The sequence below is a fragment of the Lepisma saccharinum genome, chromosome 22 (assembly GCF_977018435.1).
Source record: "Lepisma saccharinum chromosome 22, izLepSacc3.1, whole genome shotgun sequence".
NCBI lineage: Eukaryota > Metazoa > Arthropoda > Insecta > Zygentoma > Lepismatidae > Lepisma > Lepisma saccharinum.
In genome coordinates this window covers 32,848,249-32,871,006 of record NC_139250.1, presented here as the reverse complement: position 1 = coordinate 32,871,006, position 22,758 = coordinate 32,848,249, and the positions used below count along the sequence as shown (strand labels likewise).

General features: G+C 38.0%; 1 protein-coding gene across 4 annotated transcripts in view; it reads left to right on the top strand.

Annotated features, from left to right (window-relative positions):
* The window catches only part of AP-1gamma (adaptor protein complex 1, gamma subunit), a 101,690-nt gene that overhangs the window by 64,737 nt on the left and 14,195 nt on the right, over positions 1-22,758 (top strand). For all 4 annotated transcript variants that reach the window (XM_083144154.1, XM_083144153.1, XM_083144156.1 and 1 more), the window contains 7 exons: positions 352-570; positions 2,222-2,434; positions 3,619-3,746; positions 5,591-5,858; positions 10,838-10,952; positions 14,012-14,134; positions 17,097-17,257. In XM_083144154.1, coding sequence (XP_083000280.1) covers positions 352-570; positions 2,222-2,434; positions 3,619-3,746; positions 5,591-5,858; positions 10,838-10,952; positions 14,012-14,134; positions 17,097-17,257 — 1,227 coding nt within the window. The remainder of the gene's footprint in view (positions 1-351; positions 571-2,221; positions 2,435-3,618; positions 3,747-5,590; positions 5,859-10,837; positions 10,953-14,011; positions 14,135-17,096; positions 17,258-22,758) is intronic.

Sequence of the window (22,758 nt, the reverse complement as noted above, 5' to 3'; positions counted from 1 at the left end):
TATAAATGTGTTATTAGAAGTGAAATGTTAATTTTTTGTAATAAGTATAGTTTTTAAATTAAATATAGTTTTTTATTCACCATTTTAAAACCGAAATGCCAAATTATATACCGCTTTTGATCCCAAAATATGTCAATTTTTTGTACTGAGATCTTGATCTTTTATTCACCATAAATATGTGGTTCTAGCTATAACACATGAAGTGTTACGAACTACCAATTTACATGTACAAAAGGGGAGGGGACAAACGAGTACAAAAGGGGAGGGGACACACGAGTTTATCAAATAAAGTGGTAGAATGATCTGTTTTATTCTGTCTTCACAGTGTGAGTTTTACTCTTCATTTTCCAGGACCCTGACGTTTCCATCCGTCGGCGAGCAATGGAGCTAAGCTTCGCTTTGGTGAACAGTGACAACATCCGCACAGTGATGAAGGAGCTGCTGTCCTTCCTGGAGAAGGCTGACCCGGAATTCAAGGCCCAGTGTTCATCCAACATTGTCTTGGCTGCAGAGCGGTACTCACCCAATAAGAGGTGGCACCTGGATACCTTACTTAAAGTGCTTGTAGCTGTAAGTAGTCTTGAAATGTGGAAAATAGAATTGTTACATAACCTGTTTAACAGCCCACCATGTTTGAATAACGTATGAGCCGCCGTGCTCAGTGTATTAGAACCAGGCACCACAGTGTATATATATGTGTGTGTGAAGTGGTTAGCACAGCATGCTACGATGCCAGGGGTCCCATGTTCGAATCTGGCCCATGCTTGTGATTGTCCTTTCATCAATATCATTGTGGCCTCCCCGATGGCGCAGTGATGTCGTCGTCGACTTGTAATCAAGGGGTCCCGGGTTCGATATCTGGTGGAGGCACAAGTGGTTCAGATCCCACTTTAAACTGTAGGTCCAGTCCCGATTAGCCTTACTGTGCATAAAGTGGACTTAAAACACCAACTCAACAACAACAACATCAATATCATTGCATCATCACTCATCCTCATCTTCCCGATTAGTCAAAAATAGCAGAAAAGGGAAGTAAAATAAACCAAATCAAAATCAAAAGTATCTTTATATGCAGTTAGTGACCCAGCAGTAAAGTAACATATATCATTGGCCCGTAAATATATGTTTTCTGTTCTGCATTGTGAATGACTCGTATATTGACTGATTTTTACAGAGTTACAATGTGAAATTTAGGTATGGGACACATTAATTGGTACTCTATCTGTATTGGCCGATATAGTCATAATTTTATCGATCCGATATATCGATAAATATCTTATTATTTAGTGCAAAATTCTCCTTTTTTGTTATAATTTTAATGGCAAATCTCCAAGCTTTACTTTTAAAAAAAATATGCAACTTCTTTTGCACTGCAGTCACTTAGAAACAAACATTTATTAAGGAGGTCAATGAACCATTGAGGCTCTTCAAGTTCAATTTGGATTTTTATATCGGATCAGTAGAATATCGATTATCAGTTTCATTAAATGTTATATCTGTATCGGCCAAAATTTCACATTGGGCCATCCCTAAGAAGTGAGTAGCCATCAGTAAACTAACATACCATTGGCCTGTGACTATATGTTTTCAGTTCTGCATTGTGAATGACTGCTATATTGAGCAATTTTTCCAGATTATACAATGCAGAATTAAATATTTTTGATTGCAGATATTGAAGATTTTTAATACTAAGAATGATTGAATTATAAAAGTAATAAACTAATGTTCAAAAATTTAAAGTCAGTTCAGATACTTGTAAATATGTTTTTAGGTTGTAGCTAATTAATGTAATGTAACATATATATTTAGTAGATAAATTTTGTCTGTTATTGCGAAAATTACATTAATGAAAATTTGTAGTGTAAAGTGTTGTTAGCCTGTACTCAGGTTCACAAAGCAGCACTGAAGACATGAGAAAAAATAAGTGTGGAGTTGATTTGCAAAACAAACTAGATTTAAAATTTATGGTGTAGTCGTGGTTTCAATAAGTAAACATTAGCGGTCATCAGAAAGTAGTTCATCAATTTCATGTTATCATTCATCATCATGATTAACCTCGAGGGTTAGGAAAGTGAGGTTTGAAGGTTCGCAGACCATACAGTAAGAACTCCTGCTTTAGTCAATTACCGTTGTACTCAAATTCTGTTACTATGCATATAAATTACTATTTGTGAGATTAAAGATCGAGTTCACATCTTTTGTATTGTTTTTCTCTCTCCAGGCTGGCAATTATGTGAGAGACGATGTTGTGTCCTGTACTATTCAGTTGGTGTCTGAATCGACAGCACAGCAAGCCTACATCGTGGAACAACTGTGGTGTGCCTTGGAGCGAGACACAGCAGACAGGCAGCCCTTGACGCAGATTGCAACATGGTGCATTGGGGAGTATGGCGATCTTCTGCTAAGTGGCAATTCTGATGAAAACTCTGTCGTGGTAAGTTGCAAATGGAAGGTCTTGTTCGCAAGACATCTGCTGGCATTGTCAGTGGTGGTTGATTCATTTTGAACTGTGTAAGCTTTTAACGGTCAGAATTTTTCCGACCTGGCACCTGCATAAAGCAGCTCCGGGATGCACTCAGCTTCAAATCAATGAGTACCTGGCGGGGCAACCCTGTAGGTAAATGTGGCTGGAGCATGGTGTTGATCACATCACATCCAAAATGGCCAAGATCAAAAATGTGTGGCTCCTACCCCCACATCTCCTAAATGTGCCTTCATGGCACGGTGCTATATGCACGGGAGGGAAACTTAAACTTTACCTTTACATATCCCATTGTTTCAGAGTCCTTCTCTCTTCCTCTTGAGAGAGCACAATCCACACATATCTTCAGGAAAGATCATGGCCAGGGTATTGTGGTATGCATGGGGTATAATTTTTATTGACTACCTGGGAAAAGAAAAAACAATTACTGGCAAGTAGACTTGATTTGTTGCACAGTTTGAGTGACAAAATTAAGTAAGACCAACTGCATTTAGCCAATAAGAAAGTTCTTTCACTAGAGTAAATCACGTACCCACACATTAACAGTTTACATGAACTAAAGTTGGAATTGTAGAAGCATGCCTTCCCAAGGGCATAGTGGTAACAGCATCACCTTGTAATCAAGGGGTCTTAGGTGTTCAATTCCTGGTGAAGGCACATTACACATTGGTTTGGATCCCACTTTAAACTGTACGTCTAGTCCGTACCCTTTTGTGAATGAAGACAGTGGATCTTCGAAATTAATAGGATTTAACCATAAATTGTGCAATGCGGAAGTGCAAAATTTCTAAATTTCACGTAAGTAATCTTTGCGTTTACTGCATCCATCATGAAATCATAAGTCCTAATTAGCCTATCTGTGCATAAAGTGGACTTAAATACCAAACTCTTAACAAGCCTACTTGTCAAGACCAATGTGACTACCATCTATTTCCAAATATCAGGAAATGGCTTGGAGGACAAAATGTTCTTGTATAAATTGGTTTAATTCCATTAGAACATTGTCGGGAAAAGTGTGTTGAATTTAACGGGCATTATGTTGAAAAATAAAAGTGAAATTAATTATTACCAAATCACCAATGTATACACGAGTGTAGATGGTGGTGTCACCTAGCTCTTTTTTTCTTCTTTTGCAGGTCTCGGAAGAGGATGTGATTGATGTCTACCAGAGGCTCCTCTGGTCTCCCCAGAATAGTATTATCACAAAACAATATGCACTGCTCTCCTTGACTAAGCTCAGCACTCGCTTCCATTCAGGAACTGAGTAAGTCTTTACTTTTAAGGCAGCTTTCAGATTGAAATGACAAACAACAGGCAACAAGCAACACGTGTTAATTTTAAACAAACTGTTATAAATGCATTTAACTTTTCACACAAAAGTGACACAAACTGCACCATGTTTCCTCAATATGTTGGTCACTCATGTGTGGAAAATACTTTTTTACATTGTCCATGTCATGTGTTGCTTGTTACCTTGGTCTGAATGCTGCCTAACTTGTTTTTTTAATGATAAATAAACAGAGGCAATACTGGGCTCAAAAGCAGTATGTAAAATGACAATTTGGTTTTAAAATTGTGATTGTAATCATAAATTTGATTTATAAACTGCACTTATTACACAAAATAAACATATCCCTTCTAATAGCACATTTATGTACTTACCAGAGTATTAAGTTTATTCCTGTATAAAGGGGGTCAATTTTTGCTTCTCAAATATTTACAGCAGAATTAATCAATTTTCCATGAGTTGCATAACTCACAGGATAACTCAAACTTCAGAAAGTGTTGCATTGGTAAATAAACTAAAATTTCATGTTAAAGAGTTTTATTTCACATTTTGCACTTCATTTTGCATTATTTCGTGACAAAACAGCCAACCTTCTACAGATTTCCTGCCATAATATTTCCTCACGAACAAAATCTGGCAGGATAGAAGATGTGTTGTGGCATAGTTATAAAAAGCTTGTTGCTGTGTTGGCATACTCCCTTGAAACATTTCTGTTGGTGAAGTAAAAATAAGATTTGGACCTAATTTTACTTTTTATTTCCTGAAAACATATTCCTTTGAATTACATTTCCCTGTCCCAGAGACTCACGTTTGCAGATTATGCTATATTTTACTATTATGCCAAAAGCAAGGTGCTAGGTGACAACGAAGATCAAACTGTGCTAGGTTTAGTGCCATTTTACTGGGGTTTGCATCACTGGTTGAGGAAACGCTCGATGCTTCCTCGCTGGATGCTTTAAAACGGCAACTATCCCCCTGCCTGCCCCTTTTCTACTTCTCACCCATCTGTTTGTAGTGCTCCCTGCGAGGTTCCTCAGGCAAGGCAGCAAAGCCTATGTGTCCATCGTCTTTGGACTGCAGCTGGAGTGAGTAACATAATTCTATAACGTGCATTACTATTAAATTCCTAAAAAGTAGAAAACTGGAAGCAAGTATAAGTGAACTGTAGGAAGTTCCTCACTTCCTACAAGGAGTTAATTGCCCCTGCCCCACACCTTTCAGAAACATGAAAAATGAACATTACAGCATGTTATTTCAAATTTTGTGTTTTTGTCAAAACAAAATATGCATGCCTCTAACAATAGATCCTTTATTATACATTTTTTTTCTTCAGGAGATTGTGGCTACAATATTTAAAATTCAGAAAAATGAATAAATCATGGAAAATTTTATAGCATTTTGATATTGTGGTACATGTATAAAGGAGAAAATGTATAGTCAGAGATCCACTGAGTATTTATCATACAATTTTTCTTCTTCTATAAATATTAACAAGAATGCTAAGTTTGGGCTTAACAGGGGTCATATTTACAGATGATTCTGGAAAAAAATATATGGGACAATTATTTTTCAATTCCTCTTGCAACTGTAGGTCCAGTCCCAATTAACCTAAAGTGCACTTGAAATCAAAGGTCAAACTTGCAACTTTATATCAGATTGGTACAGTATTGGTTAGCAATGTCTGTAAATTTTACACCAGGGACTTTATCATTGTCTGAACGACTGACTACACATCAGTCCATCTGCAAGGTTATACAATTTGTGTAAGAAGTAAATTTTAACAGTGTGAATTTAAATAATTTGTATATTTGATCTTTCAGTAAGATCAGGCAGATCATTGATACATTTGGCAGTCACTTGCACATTGAGCTGCAGCAGAGAGGAGTGGAGTTCTCTCAGCTGTTCAGGAAGTACGACCATCTCCGATCGGCTTTGTTGGAGCGAATGCCATCAATGGAGCCCCGCAGCAGCGGAGGAGATTCCATCGAGAATGGAGAACTGAATGAATTGGACCTGGTCAACGATATCGAAGACAGTCCTGCACTAGACAATACTAAGATTGTTAATTCAGTGGATGAAAGTGATTCTGTAAGTTGACATGTTTAAGTAGCCAGTTGTATATATTTTTTAAAACTACATGAACATTAATGCTCATGGTGAAAGCATAAGAGATAAAACTCTGCCCTATGCATTTCACCATGCTATTGGGACATGTAAGGATTTGAATAGGTAACATTGGTGGAGGTGATGTGGTGAACACCACACTGTGCTCAGCCATGTTCTATCTAATGATTATTATGTTTCCTAATTTGTTTTTCGATGTAACAACATTCACTTAGGCATCCCTTAAATATACAGTGTGATTGGTAATTCGACCTATTCCTGGAAAGGGGTAATGCTAGAGCACATATGCAACAAATTTGCCCCATTGCACCTTGGATCGGAAATCAATGGGTTTCGAGTTACTGCAGTTTGTAGATTTTCGGGACATATTCCAACTCGCGACCAAAAATCTACTAATTGTGAAAAAACTACTACACCCTGGGCACTTAATTGACACTTTGCTAACAGCTGATGTATGAGTGACTACTGGGAAAAAAATTAATGCCCAAAATTCCCATACCCACAGAAAGAAACACTCATTGGAGCACACGTCATGAAGAAATTTGGAAATTATTGTTTAAATCGAAGAGGATTACTCAAAAAAATGGTAACACACTTAGCGTAAAAATTATGGAAAAAACTTGCTCGTTTCATACGCTCTCCAAAAAGATGCAAATGTTGTCAACTGGCACACGGCTTGGGGAAAAAATTGGAATAAAAAGCGGAGAAGGCACGTTCTGAGACCTCTTTGTAAAGTGAAAAGAAGTTGTCGGTTGTGAGAAATACAGGAACGAAAATGAGTGAAGTAATAATGTTATTTACCATTCTCATGATTCCAGGTTGTCAGAAAAAACTGTTACAAAAACTACAAATCCTGTTCAAATTGCCTCCCCCGGTTACGTATCCAAGCAGGCAGCCTGCGGCATACTTCAGACACAGTCACTCGCGTTGACACTCTGTCTCTTATGTATTGGGCGGCTGCCACAATTCTCTCTCTCGACTCTTCTTGGGAATTCACTGGTGTACTGTAGACTAACCAAATGTAAAAGTTGCATGGCGTGAAATCCAGACTCCTCGCCGGCCAGGGTGTCGGGCCACCTCGACCAATCCATCGTATGGGATAATTGTCATCCAGCCACTGTCGCACACCCGGAAATAGTGGGCTGAGCAGCCATCATGTTGGTAAATCATACCCCTTCATGTGGCGAGCGGCACATCCTCCAGCAGCGTCATCAATCCTTCCCTTAGGAAGTTTTTGTAGGTAATGCCGTTGAGGTTTTGTGGCAGATAGAATGGCCCGATCACATGATTGTGGATGATTCCCATCCACACTTTTAGTGAGAATTTTCTCTCGCGAGCCTTTTCTTTAGATTTTCTTGGGTTATGACCCTTAGGGGCCCAAAATTGCACATTATGAAAATTCGTAATACCATCGCGGTCAAATTTGGATTCGTCCGTCCACAGAATTCTTGTCAGATGATGGGGGTCTTCAGTCGGTATGTAGTAAAAATCGACAAAAATCCATCCTTCTGACAGGATCTCCCTCCTCAATAGCTTTCAATGTCATGTAATGGTATGGATACAGTTGTGCTGTATGCACAGTGAACCAGACTTTCCATCGAGTCAAGCCAAGTCGCCTCGGCACAGTTATTGTTGAAGCAGTGCCGCCTGCTCGAAAACACTGCACGATTTCCTCCTCTTTGACAGGATCATGAACTCGGGCTCTGCCAGCATCACCTTGGCATCGTTGAACCAATCTCATTTCTCGAATATGCCGATATGTCGTACCAAACACGCTCACGTCAGGTAAATGACGGTTAGGGAAATGCCTGTGGTAGTCTCTTCGTGCTGCAGCAGCGTCACCATCACAAAACCCGTAACAACACACGATATCCCCGTATTCTGCATTTTCGAAAGCAGCCATTTGACACGGAAGCTTGTTACGTACCTTTCACTAAGTTCAGGAATTTACCCTTCACTCCGCATGTCGTCACAAGACTCTTATCAATTACAAGGCGTGGAAAACAAAACTTACTGTTTCACCTTTATACCAGGTTTATTCTTGGAAACACGCACTAAACATCAATTTATTAAACTTTAAATCACATATTGCAAATTTTCAAGACATCTTTTCCACTATCTTTCCTAGTTGCTATGGTATTTCTAGCTTGTTGATAAATCTATCAGTTTCTTAAATGTTGCCAGGTCCTGGCACATCAAGGTTAGTTTATTTTCTGTCTGACACTAGTTGTCTGTGACATCATAAGTCTTTGCCAAATTGAAAATGCACAAATACAATATTTTTTCATGATTGGGAAAAGAGAGACGCGGTAGTATATAAATACGGAGAAACTGCACAGCAAGTTCCAACGAGGATGGTGGCAGTGGCCACTGAAATTAATCGAAAAAGAAGAAAAAACAGCTTCGCGGATAAAAGTGAGTACTAGTTTCTCCGTATTTACAATATTTTAACTAAATAAGAAAGAATTACAATGTAATGTCCAGGTCATTACAAGCTGTTGTGAGCGTTTACTTAACAACGAGACGTCCGAAGGGAGAGAGTGCACCTGGGTTGTATCCCCAAATATTCCTGCAGATTCCCGAAGACTCACGGAAATGAAAAGAAACTAAAATCCGCTACTAGCTCTGTGCTTTTTATTCAAGTTTTTTCCGTAATTTTTACGTTGTGTTACCATTTTTTTTTTTAGTAATCCTCTTCGATTTAAACAATAATTTCCAAATTTCTTCTTGATGTGTACTCCAGTGACTGTTTCTTTCTATGGGTATGGGAATTTTGGGCATGAATTTTTTTCCCAGTAGTCACTCGTTCGTCAGCTGTTAGCAACGTGTCAATTAAGTGCCCAGGATGTAGTAGTTTTTTCACAATTAGTAGTTTTTTGGTCGCAAGTCGGAATTGTCACGAAAGACTACAAACTGCAATAATTCGAAACCCATTGATTTCCGACCCCCGGTGCATAGGATCAGATTTGTTGCAAATGTGCTTTAGTATTACCCCTTTCCAGGAATAGGTCGAATTACCAATCACCCTGTATACTTTTCTCAACCCATTTTTGTTCAATAGTTCTTCCTGTTGACTGCTGTATATGTGTTATGTCTTCCCTAACGAAATCCATGTCTACAAACATTTTTAATATTTGCAACCTCCAAGCACACGCTGTATATAATAGGGCTTAGCCTATACAGATACCAATGTATAAATTTAATTAACAGACACCGGTCGATACTGTTCCATTCTCCAAGCATCTTGCTGTCTGCAAAAATGTCACACTACACTTTCGATGAATGTAAATATTCGGTTTCATTATTTTTAACACCATTTTGTGAGGAAATAAATTTTGTGATTATCTCATGTGCAGTTGTGAATATTTTAAGGCCACGAGAAACAGTTTTAGTGTCCAGTATTTCTAGAAAGACCCTAAAGTGCCCCTCGCTCAGCAAGCTTTCTGTGCGCAAGCTGGAGAAGAAGTGTGTACACTAGATGGTTGTACGAGGGTTAGAAACTTGAAATTGCGCTCATGGGAGTGTTATTTTACTTGCTCTCTTGGCCAATGTTGTAGAAAGACCCTTGAATGGAAAGAGGACAAGTTGATGATTTAGTTTGTGATGTAAATAGTCAAAATTTCCACTTGATGAGCCATAACTTGAATTTGCATCTCCATAAGGAATACATGGTGTTCTGTAAATGCTTACTCATCATATTTTTTAAACGATCTTATGTAGCTTATAATAGACTTGATAAACCATTTTCACTTGAAGTATGTGGAACATCATACTGTCTTCTACAATGGGGATTTGTTTTTTCAGTAGCATTGTCCATTCCAATTACAAGGCTCATTCAATATATAACTGGAAATATGCTGTAAACGGAAATATGTTACAAGCACCAAAAGACTACAGTGCTATGTTTCAACATAGTGCACCCTAGTTCAATGCACCTACTCCAGTGCTTGATAAGACCACTGATTCCACAGGAAAAAATTCTTTTGGATGCATGCGTAACCACTCATGCACTGCCGACCGGACTTCTTCGTCATTCTGGAACCTCTGTCCACTTAGTGCATCTTTCAGTGGGCCAGAGGTATGGAAATTGAAAGGTGTGAGATCAGGCGAATATGGAGGGTGGGGTAAGCACTCAAACTTTAGGTCCTCAATGGTAGACAATGTGACATTGGCAGTGTGTGGTCTCGCATTGTCATGGAGCAAAAGCACACCAGTGGACACCAGACCCCCATCGTCTGCAGAATGGCTGGTTTCAGTTTTTCGCGCAAAAGGTGGCACTGTTTACATCATAACCTCTGGGCATGTAATGTTCAATGGTCCCAAAACAAAGTTAACGTGACCTTTCCGGTATTCTGTTCGGCACGCAGTGCAGAGCGACCTGGACGTGGAGAATCTTCAACACTGCTTGAATTTCTCAGCCCACTCGAACACCTGTGATCAACTCATACAGTTGTCACAGTACTGAATTGTCATGTGGGGATGAATTTCTATCGGTTTCACACCTTCACTCAACAAAAATCTCACGACACTTAGCTGCTTAAGCTTGGAGCACTCCTGTAAGGGTGTCGCCAGTTTGTGAAACTGTTTCCTAGTGTCCGGTGCTCAAGGAAGGCGTGCCAGCTCCAGCTATGAATAGCTTACAGATGCCTTCACAAAATAACAAACGAACATATAACAATCACGGTCGTATTTTAGATTTTTTTATACTACTTTTCTGGTTATTTATTGAATGCACCTTGTATATTGAAATAAACGCACACCGAATAATGATTTAGTTCCAAATGAAAATTCATATTCTGAACTTCTTTGAATTGTTACAGTTTTCAGGTATCAGTAACACTAAGAATATTGGCAGTGGTATCCGTATCGGTTCCGCTGCACTATTGTGTGGTAAGTACATGACTGGAATTCCTTGTTCATATCTTCTTTCCTTCTTCCCACAGAATGCACTACTTGTTCTCCTAGGAGGATCCGATGTGAGCGAAAGTCCCATAAGTCAATCAATAAATCAAAGTAAGCCAGTCACTAGTAACAATCAAGATCTTCTGGATTTGTTAGGTGAGTACTTATGTTACACATAACTGCATTTATTTAAATTTTGCAACTGAAGTGGTCACAACAATATAAGAGTAAATTACTCACTGCTGGTCTGGAATGGCGGTGAGGAATTACTTAAGATTTTTAATGGGGTTTGGATATACGTTACCCTAAAAAGGCATGTTTAACCCTGCGTTTGTCGCTCACAGTCTCTCGTTCTGGGTGTGTGATTTTAATGCTGTTATTTATCAATAATTGTTTTGTCAACACCCTCCCTCTGTCTAGCTGAGTCTCTAACTTCCTCTTTTACTCCACGATTTTGTTTTCTGTGTAAGTAAAATTTTCGAGCCACTAGGTAGCGTTCGTTGAAGCCCCTTGTTGAGTCCATGCTTGACTATAGACGTACCTAGTTTTTACTGAAAATCTGATATGCCGGTCCATGCCCGGTTAACGAAGAGTACCTTTTTATAATTTTATAGAATTTCAATTTTTATAGTTTTATAGACTTTCAATTGTTGAAAGAAAAGATCTAATCATAATAATTGAAGATTTGCCATTTCAGACCATTAACTTGGCATATTTTTAAATCCCAGTCTCTCAGACCATGCTCAACCATCGACTTAACTTTTTTCACACAATCCACGAAGGGTTAATGTGTTAAGACTTGAAAATATGTGACTCGCAACTAAGAATAATATTCCTGTTTGTGTTGATAAGATGTACTTTCTATCACATCACCAGTCTGGTACATGCTTGTGTATGGCCTGTTGTGCTGCTATGATGTGAAACCTTGTCATTGATTGGTTCTCTCTGTCTAGACTTATGGCTCTTTATCACTTTGGCATGAAATCTCTCAAACACAGCATCTTGTGTAATGGAAAACAAAGCAGTCATTAATTTATGGAAACCCACAGTCAATTTAGTTATGAATTAACCTTTTGCTGCCCAAGTATCTCGAACGAGATACCCAAAAGTAACCCTCAGGGGACCAAGCGTCTCGATCGAGATGCTGTGTCAAGGTCGTAGTTTTTACGTTATAACTTTTCTAATTTTGGTTAGAATTTCGATTTTATTTTTTTATATTGTTCCTAACACATGTATTTAACAGAAATGGTTTTTTGCATTTTTTTTGTCTTCATGAAAATGGAGGGGGAAAGGCGGGAAAAGAGACTTCTCTTTTGCGTCTCTTTTCAAGGTCAATTTTTTGCCGACAAAGAAAGACCGGCTTTGTTGTTCTAAAGCAATGCTTTTCACTCCCTCCTGCTAAGTGCATTCGAAGGAAGCTTGTTTATCAGTATCCGATGTCAAAATGAAAGTTTTCCATGAGGGCGCAAGCAGGGGGGGGGAGGAAGACTGGTTGTTGAATCTGCGTTGTGATAATGGAATTTCGAAGCACGCTGAAGGAAACCTTTGTTTTTTTTTAGCACAAGTGGCAACAGGGGTTACCCAGCATTGTCTAAATATAGAATTTCAAGCAGCTGCAAGAATTGGCGCTCATTTGTCACTACGTTCTAGCTTTTCGTCCGTGAATGTTGTGCGTAGGTGTCGTTTTGTGCCCAAGTGCGAAGACATTTTTTGGGTGAAGTGACAATTTATTAAAATAATTTTTGGGGGTTTTCTCCCTTCCCCCTCCATATATACACCAAATTTGCCTAAATTTTGCATTTTGTGCATTTTGACATTTTTTCGGGGTGGGGGAAACACCATTTTTTAAGAAAAGAATTTTTGAGGGGATTTCCCCCTTTCCCCCTCCATATGTACGCCGAATGTGCATAAATTATATATCGTCTGAATCTGTGATTCATTCTGCTTACAACGGTATATCTTTCATATCTCTAGGGCATTTAGTTTCTGAGCTATAGTCATTTCAAGGTACCGCTGCATTTTGAAGCTTGAATCAGTGGCGTGCCGACCATTCCTTTTGGGGGTACAACTCAAGTTACATTGGTCATACGACAATGATGCAAATATTTTTCTGTTTCTTACATGCCACCGATAATTTCTATGTGCATTTTGAACTTTTCATATCCTTTTTTGCAGGGGGTGGGGAGGGCAAAACCCCATTTTTTAAAAAAAAAAAGTATTTTCAGGGGATTTCCCCCCTTTCCCCCTCCATATATACGCCGAATGTGCATAAATTATATATCGTCTAAATCTGTGATTCATTCTGCGTACAACGGTATATCTTTCATATCTCTAGGGCATTTAGTTTCTGAGCTATAGTCATTTCAAGGTACCGCTGCATTTTGAAGCTTGAATCAGTGGCGTGCCGACCATTCCTTTTGGGTGTACAACTCAAGTTACATTGGTCATATGATGATAATGCAAATATTTTTGTGTTCCTTACATGTCAGCGATCATTTCCATGTGCATGTCGACACTGTCATGTACTTTTTTCTTGGGGGGAGGGTGGGGGAACCAAATTTTTTTTTCCGAAATTTTGAGAGTTAGCCCCCTCCCTTCCACCACATATACGCCAAATTTTCAAAAATTTCATATAGTCTGAATCTCTGGTTCATTCCGCATACAACGGTATATCACTCATCTCTCTAGGGCAATTAGCCTCCGATCTACACTCATTTAATTGAAACTCTGCATTTTACTCAAAATCGGCTCGGGCAATAGAGGCTTATTTGTGAAAAAGGCCTTGGGTGGCAAAAGGTTAATAGAGGCACATATTTTTGGTAAATAAAAAGCAAAATTGCGGTACAAGAACAGAGTCAATTTTGGGTTCAAAAGCAGTAAATATTCAGTTTTTCATGTATAAAACCATCCATTTTTACTTCTCAAATATTTACAGCAGAATTTACAATTTTCCGTGAATTGCATAACTTACAGGATAATCCAGACAGAAGGTGTCATGTTGATAAATTACTCTAAATTTCATGTTTGAGAGTTTATTTCGCATCATTTCATGACAAAACAAGATAGGAAAATGCACCTCACACTTTTCAGAAATGTTAAAAATTAAATTAACATTACAGCATGTTATTTCACATTTCATGTTTCCGTTAAAATCTAAATGTGCATACCTCTATGAACTTAATGATCAATATATTAATACTATGTATTTTTTTCAGGTGGTACAGATTTAAACACTACAAGTCAATATCCCGTACAGGTCCAAAACAACAACATATTCACTTCTAATCAAACCTCAGATTTTATGGATGGTTTACTTGATAATCAGTTGGTAGAAAACAGTAAGTATATATTTTTTTTCACTTAAAATTTACTACACAAACTTTTTTATCTCTAAATACAGTTTTTCTGATTTGTAGCAAATTTTAAAAATACACCAAATCACTTTAAACTAAGTATAAAAGTAAAAAAAAAGTAATGTGCTCCCCTGTGCTTTGGACCATGCATGAAGGGGATTTGGATTTAGGGCCCCACACTTGCTTGATCACGGCCGAAGTTGGGGGTGATGTGATCAGCACCATGCTCCTGGCTGTCTTTACCCCTCAGAGTTTCCTCCAGGTACCCACTTTATACGATGCTGGGTTGGCACTGAAACCGCTTGAACAGGCTCCCCCGCAAGGGATTGAACTTGGGTCTCTCGCATGGTAGTCAGATGCCCTGATGACTGAGCTGCCATGGCTCACTTTAACGAAGTATAATATACACAAGCAATTGTACAATGTTGTACACGTAATATATGCACTGTAATTCTATGAATAACAGTATTCAGTATGGCACATCAGTATTGGAGATGTTTAAAAATTGTTATATCTGTACAATAGTAAACTACATTATAACTTTAATATTACCAGTTTTAGTGGCTACTGTGTGTTGGCCAAATGATCTTCTCTGGTGGCCATAACTGTATTACAGAGTTGTCATGCTCCTGTCATGACGGTACATGCAATGGATGCGATTGTTCTGTTCTGGATTATCTTAAATTTCCTTCATCCAAAATGGATTTCATCCCATCAAATTTGGATAAAGGAGTCTTTGGTGTAACAAAATGTAGTGCATCATGCCAACAAGACACATGAAGGATGTAAGACTTTACACACTATTCACGGCCATAGTGGAAGTTGTATAATCAGATCCATGATTTAATCATGTATACACCCACTGATGAGAAGTTTCTGCTTCTGTAGGGATAATAAATAATTTTCTGTTGACTAATATAAGGTTTGTACAAATATTAATTATGATTTGGAAGTACAATATTAAAAATTGTGATGCACCCACCAAAATTGACATTCTTACTGCTCAAAATAATCCCCTGGTTTGGCAGCGCACCTGTACCATTCATCTGGAAGTATGAAGATTCCAATCCTTTGGCAGTAGTACATACCCATTTCTGAACAAGTCATATCACTTTTTGAACTCCTTCAGCATGGTTTGTTTAGAGCAAGCTCCAGACTATATGAAGGATGGGAAAGAAGGCTCCGTGCCAGTTTCTGAATTGTAGTCTTGGTGCGAGTGGGCTCATGTATAGTCTTGCCTTTGGTGCAGAGGGTCCCAGGTTCAAATCCTGTTGTAAACCCCAAAATTTTGGTGAGGAGAGTGGGGATCTACTGAAAATAAAAAGTAGCTGAATTCAGTCTCAAAAGCCAAAAAATAGCAGTGATTCAACGTGACATACATACTGACTGTGTGTGAACTCAATAAAAAGCTGCTTGTCAGGCTGTTCCTGGCAGAGGACTATGTGGTAAGGATGGGTCAGATTAATCAGTATCGGGCAATATAGACATATTGTTTTATAGGTAAGATTACAGATTATTTTACCGATCTAATATGTCTATCAATACCTTCTAATTTAATGCAATATTCTGCCATTTTGTTATAATTTTTATGGATATATATACGGCCTCCATTCCCTACTTTTGTTAAAAGTAAATGTCTAAATATGCTGCTTCTTCTGCATTGCAGTCACTTGGTAACCCACATCTATTAACGAGGTCAATGATCCATTCAGGTTCTTCAAGGACCATTTGGAATTTAATATCGGTATCGGTAAATTTTATATCGGTACTTTATTGGTATCCGTAGTATTTATCGTGGTTGTGTGTAGAAAGGCATTATCATCCACTCAGAACTCTGGTCACTTTCTGGTCTGGTACTCATTTTCTAGATTGGAGTTGTCATTGCAGATTACACGAAGCAAAAACTGCTTGCCTGTAGGGAAAGTTGTAAGTGTAACATCCTAGAAGTCCCAGGTTTGAATCCTGGCCAAAGCATGGATAGTTTTGTTGTATTTTTCCCATCATTCAAGTGATATGTTAATTATTCATCCTGATCACCGCGAATCAACCCAAGATGTAGAAAAATGATGTAAAATAGCTTAAATAAAGTTGGACTAAGCCAGTGGTTCCCAAAGTATACACCGTGGCACTCTGAAGCACCATGGCTGGCTTACAGGGATGCCGGATAATCGTATCAATCCAAATATGTGTTTGTTTTTTAACTTAAGGCAATCAACCTAACCACACTAATTGAGCATTACAAGTGTTAGTGATACACTAAGGGCACCATGAAACGAAAAAGTTTGGGAACCCCTAGACTAAGCAAAAGTGTATAGATTATTATTTTTAGTTCGTATTAACTAGCAATGTATTACTTTGTGTATGTGTACACCCTGATTTTTTTCTGGTTTCAGAAAATCCCAGGAAAGTGCAATAAAATGTCAGTACTAAGTAGGCATGGGCCAATATGAAATTTTATCCGATACCGATAAAGTAACAATATAAAATTTACCGATAACTGATATTCTACCGATCCGATATAAAATTAGAAATGATCCTTGAAGAACCTGAAAGGTTCATTGACCTCCGTAATAAATGTGTGTTTCAAGGTGACTGCAGTGAAAAAGAATTTGCGTATTTAGACATTTACTTTTTTAGAAAGTAGAGCATGGAAATTATCCATAAAAATTACAAGAAAATGGCAGAATTTTGCACTAAATTATCAGATAATAATCGATAGATCGGATCGGTAAAATAATCAGTAATTGTACCGATAAACCAATACACCAATATGCCGATACCGATAGAGAACTTATTAAATTGGTCCCATCCCTACTATTAAGGAAAAAAAAAATTTTAAATGCAATCTCATTTTATTATTTGTAATAATTCGACATGACTGCACATTATTATATATTAACATTTTGAGTATGTACATACAGTTTCTTTTTCATTTCTTTAATCACAGATCTACCAAATCTAACTGCATATGAAAAGAATGGACTGAGAATTAGCTTCTCCTTTGACCGGCCTCTGGATAACCCTAACACTGTAATGATTACAGTGACAGCTTTAAATGAAACTGTTGTGCCAATGACTGAGTTTTTGTTTCAAGCTGCTGTGCCTAAAGTAAGTACTTTGCATTTAATTAGTGTGATTCTTGGATTGTATTCACTGTTTCGCAAAATTGATGGTAAAAGAGAGAATGATAATTTTTATAGTAATTGTCATAAGGAGATTTAGAAGTTGTGCAAGATGATGGCCTGAAGATGAAGCTAAATTATATACAGTGTGTTCATAAAGTCTTGGTACCATTGCAAAAAAACCATAACTCGGAAACTACATGCAATAGGACAATGCTGTTGATTGCAAAATGAGCTACAACTGTCCACGTTTATATGCCATACACCTCAATGTACGCCCCTCCTGTTGCTCTCAGAACATCAAGGCAGTAGTACACTTCTGCCCATACACGCCCCAGCATCACTAGTAACAGTAAGGTACTCTCCGTTATTCTTCTTCAAAGAGTAGCAACATCTGGAACAGGAGTGCGATAGACACAATCCAAGGGTGTGATATCAGGAGAGCGTCGTGGCCAGGGAAGGCTTATCCACCTGCCAGGCTATCAAGAGACCTCGAACATCCTTGTACCAATCTTGTTGAAAAATTATTGTTGGCTGGTATTTCTCCAACTGAGGAAGGAGGTACTGTTCAAGCATGTCGTAGTATTTTTTTTTTGTAATGGCACCGGGACTTTATGTACACCCTGTAGTGTGTTTAACCGTAGATAGAAACAGAAAACATTATTTTTATTGTGAATTTTAGGTACTTTTTAGAGCTTACAGGTTATTGTTAAGTTCTTTCTTGCATTATAATTTTTGGAGATGTCTAAAGGACCGAGGACAGTTTTTTTCAACAAATAGGAGGAACAAGAGAAGAGGGAAATCATGTTAGTGTAGTGTCAAATGGAATTTCGAATTGTACATGGGTTCGTATGGATGAACAGTGAACATAGGGTGTAGTCAACATTCAGCTATAGTGTACTTAAATCACTAGTTCAGGCCCGAATAGATTACACATTTTGTTTATGGTGAAACTGCAACTTCAGTTTTCGTGGACCTAAAAAATGAAATGTTCATGTAAAATTATCATTGCTAGCATCATAGGTATGGTACAGTGCTTATAAAAACATATATGTTCATTGAAACAGTGTGCCTTAAGCACAGTACAGTAAATTAAGAGTGCACTAAAAACAGATTTTTTGTATGATACTGTACTGTGTCAGATATTTTGTTTCATGGAGCCTGTGTCAAACAAACTACTTCTGTTGTAGGTCTTTTATTTCCCCTGCCACTACTAACCTTAATACAGGCTAAGGGAGTTTTAGGAAATTTCAAATCTTGCAACGTCCTCCGTAATATGACTGTGTAATTCACAGGAATCGGATAACAATGAGTAGTGAACATTTTAATTTTCCGTAAGAAATACAGTACCTTAATTTGGTTATTTTGCTGCTAGAATGCAGCCTGTATAGTGTCTGGAAGCCTGGTGGAACTGAATGAACATTATCTTTAGAACTATTGGGGCATCGCATTATACCATTTTATAGCCCTCGTTCTACTCTACAAAATGAGACTATAGGATTTTATGTAGCTACTGAAGACAATGAAAATCATTTATTCTTGTGTGTAATTTTTTAATAAAACATGAAAGAAAAGGAAGGTGCAGAAGCATAAAAGAGTGGATAAATGTGCTAATGTCCTGAAAATCTGCAACAAAGTGTGTTCGTTTTACTTGATTTCATGTCCTAAAATACATATCTCAAACGATCGGTATGAAACAGCTATATTTTTGGAAAGATGCTTCACCTTTAAAGGCGTTTCCTAGTTATTAGTGTTGTTATAATGCCCAACGTACGTACAATTTTTAACAAACTCATGCAGAATTCCCCATCAAATGTCCCAAAAGGTGGCTGTATGTCAGTTTGTGCATCAAGCTGTTCAGAAAGTATATTCCCTTAGACTTAAAGAAAGTAAAAGGCACACACATCTTTACAAATTTGTTACGGTCATAACCCTTGCTCCATATGCAACTACAGTAACTGCCCGTGTTACACAAGTAATGCATTCTGTAAACCTTTACTTAAGTCGAATTTGTATATTTTGCTTAAGTGTAACTTCGTAAGAAACTGCAATATTTATTATTATTATTATTATTATATGTATGTACATTATTTACACAGTATTATTTTATAAATGAAACATCATGCAACAGTATTTACTCAGATATGAACTATAAAAGTATGACAAATATATGAGAGAATATACACACCAAACTAACATCCATTGCACTATGTAGTTGCATACTGCAATGGATGTCAAAGCCGCAAACATGTTCATACGCACTAGTAGTTGTAATTTTCGAGATTTATTACGTAACTGCGAGTTTATGTAAGTTGGGGTTGTTGTTAAAAATACTTGCAGTACTGTGAAACAAGCTTGTGAAGGCTCTCGTCAAAGATTTCTGCAGGCTATTACATCATACGCACTGTACAGCTAGGTCATGGCACTAAGTGACTTCTGTTACATTTGGAGTATTGGTTGGCTCTCAGTCTCATGACCATGAGTGTTTGTGCTGTAACATCCATGATTACTGTTACGTGCATGTACTGTTATGACTCGAGAATAATTTTCAGGTTTGCAAAGTTGAAGCTAAACTTCATTGGGCTAATGATACACAGTACCTACATTTAAAGTTACTGTACGTGGATATTTTAAGAAAAGAAAACGTAGCAAATCTTGTTTTGAGAGAAACTTTATTACAATCTTCCACAACCAGGGTGGCGACAGACCTGGAAAACCTGGAAAACCGGGAAAAGTCAGGGAATTTGAGGTGTCAAAAAAAGTCAGGGAAATGTCAGGGAATTTCGTCTTCATTGAATTTTTCTTTTTTTATTATTTATTTATTTAAAGATATCTTTATGGAACTCTGCACGGGAACAGGAAATCTCGTTCGTAAGTTTCGGCCTCAACTTTTAGGCCCCTTTTATGCGCAACACAACCACGCCACCAGAAACCAGTATGGCAGGAGGAGGAGAGAGGGAGAGATTTCTCTCGCCCGGGCTTCTCAGCGGGAATTTTAAATTCAAACACTCTTGGGAAGAATATTGTTATAACTCGAGCACTATGGAAGCAATTTACTTCGGATAACTTTTGTTTTGCAGCTAAAATATCAGCGCATGCAACCGTGTACAATTTAGAACACCGGACCGAGGAAGGGGGGGCTTGGGGACAAGTCCCCCGAATTTCAATGGAAAAAACATAAAACTCTGGAGTTTGCCCCCTCTTCTCCCGCTATGTTGGGGAGAAGGCGCGAACTTTAGTATTCTTTTCAAAGAATGGACATTTCTCAAGAGAATGAAATATGTTTCATGTTCTTGTGTGCCATACAAGTTGAATAATAAGCCAAAATGTCAAACTCTGTCCTGTTTTTTACGAAAAATAGGTAATTTGCATATTGCTCAGAAAATTGTTAAAACTCTGGCACTATGGGAGCAATCTACTTCGGATAAGTTTTCTTTTGCAGCTAGAGCATCAGAGCATGCAACCGTGTACAATTCAGAACGCCGAACCGAGGAAGAGGGTTTTTGGGGGCGCGACCCATGAATTTCAATGGAAAGGAACATAAAAATCTGGAGTTTGTCCCCTCTTCTGCCACTATTTTGGGAGAAGGCGCAAACTTTAGTATTCTTTTTAAAGAATGGACATTTCTCAAGAGAATGAAACATGTTTCATGTTCTTGTGTGCCATACAAGTTGAATAATAAGCCAAAATGTGATTTTTTTTACGAAAAATCTGTGATTTGCATTTTTGGAGGTAAATTGTTATAACTCGGGCACTATGAAGCAATCTACTTCGGATAAGTTTCGTTTTGCAGCTAGAACATCAGAGCATGCAACCGTGTACAGTTCAGAACGCCGGAGCGAGGAAGAGGGGCTTGGGGGTGCACCCCCGAATTTCAATGAAAGAAAAAACAAAAATCTGGAGTTTGCCCCCTCTTCTCCTGCTACTTTGTGGAGAATTTGCAAACCTTAGTATTTCCTTCAAAGAATGGACGTTTCCAAAGAGAATGAAAAATGTTTCATGTTTTTGGGTGCCATACAAGTTGAATAATAAGCCAAAATGTGATTTTTTTTAACGAAAAATAGTTAATTTGCATTTTTGGAGGAAAATAGTTATAACTCTGGCACTATGGGAGCAATCTACTTCGGATAATTTTTGTTTTGCAGCTAGAACATCAGAGCATGCATACGTGTACAATTCAGAAAGCCGAACCGAGGAAGGGGGGTTTGGGGGAGCGACCACCAAATTTCAATGAAAGGAAACAACATAAAAATCTGGAGTTTGCCCCCTCTTCTCCCACTATTTTGGGGAGAAGGCTCAAACCTTAGTATTCTCTTCAAGGAATGGACGTTTCCAAAGAGATTGAAACATGTTTCATGTTCGTGGGTGCCATACAAGTTGAATAATGAACGAAAATGTGAAACTCTGTTCGGAAATGTGCCATAGATTGCTGAGAGGGGGGGAGGTTGGTCATCAATATGAATTTCCCAGGCTTGCTCCAGATCTGTGTCAGAGTTTCCACCCAAACATAAGAGTATAAAGGTCCGAAAAGCACATTCATTTTGTAATCAGCTCCATGATACTATATGGTATCATCGGGCCAGTACGACCGTACTCTGATAATACCATATGGTATCATCAGGGGGGAGTAAAGGTTAAGCCTCTAAATATTAAGTGGAAAATGCATTGAATTATCATTTTTTCTTATCCATATGGGAGTAGTAAGGGGACTTGTCAACAGATGGAGGGGATAAAAGCGGATTGCGCCGTCCGATAGTTGTCAGACGTCATAGTAAGGCATTTTGTTGGACAAACTGAAGGAACATGGAAACAAATAGGTTCCATTGATGCATACGATTTTTGTCGAATATCGCCACCCGACAAAGTATCTCACTACAACATGCGACAGAAATTGCATGGACTGCAACATCCAACAAAAATCGAATGCATAAACAAGAAGAGCTTTAGACTGCAAATATTCTGCTGGTAATTTATTACTCTTCTGGCTCACTTCACCTTATTTAATGTGCAGTGCTCACAAAGGTTTTCTTTCATCATCCTGATGTATTACTTGTTTCGCACAAGTTAACATACGTTTACAATGAAATTGCACTATTCTTAGATATCAAGAAGAATCCAACCAAACGGGATATATATTCAATACTATCACGAAAAAGTGAAACATAAATTGCATTGGTGAACGTTATAAAAATTGGCAAGTGCATGCTCCCAACCTCAAATTTACTGCAACACTAGTATTGCAATGAAATTAACGCCACTCTCTGTCCTGTCTGTTTAAACTCGTGAGAGATTGTCATATCTGAGTAAGGATAAAAAAGTAAAAGATAATGCCAATTTTTGGTGCCATAATATATCAGTATCTGTCACGTGAGATTGATTGATTTAAATTTTTTGGGTGCGTCGCCACTTATGGTCATTATGCACCCTTCAGTATATACGAGGAAAATTCCATTATCTAAAATCCTTACCTTAAAATTAAAAAATTGT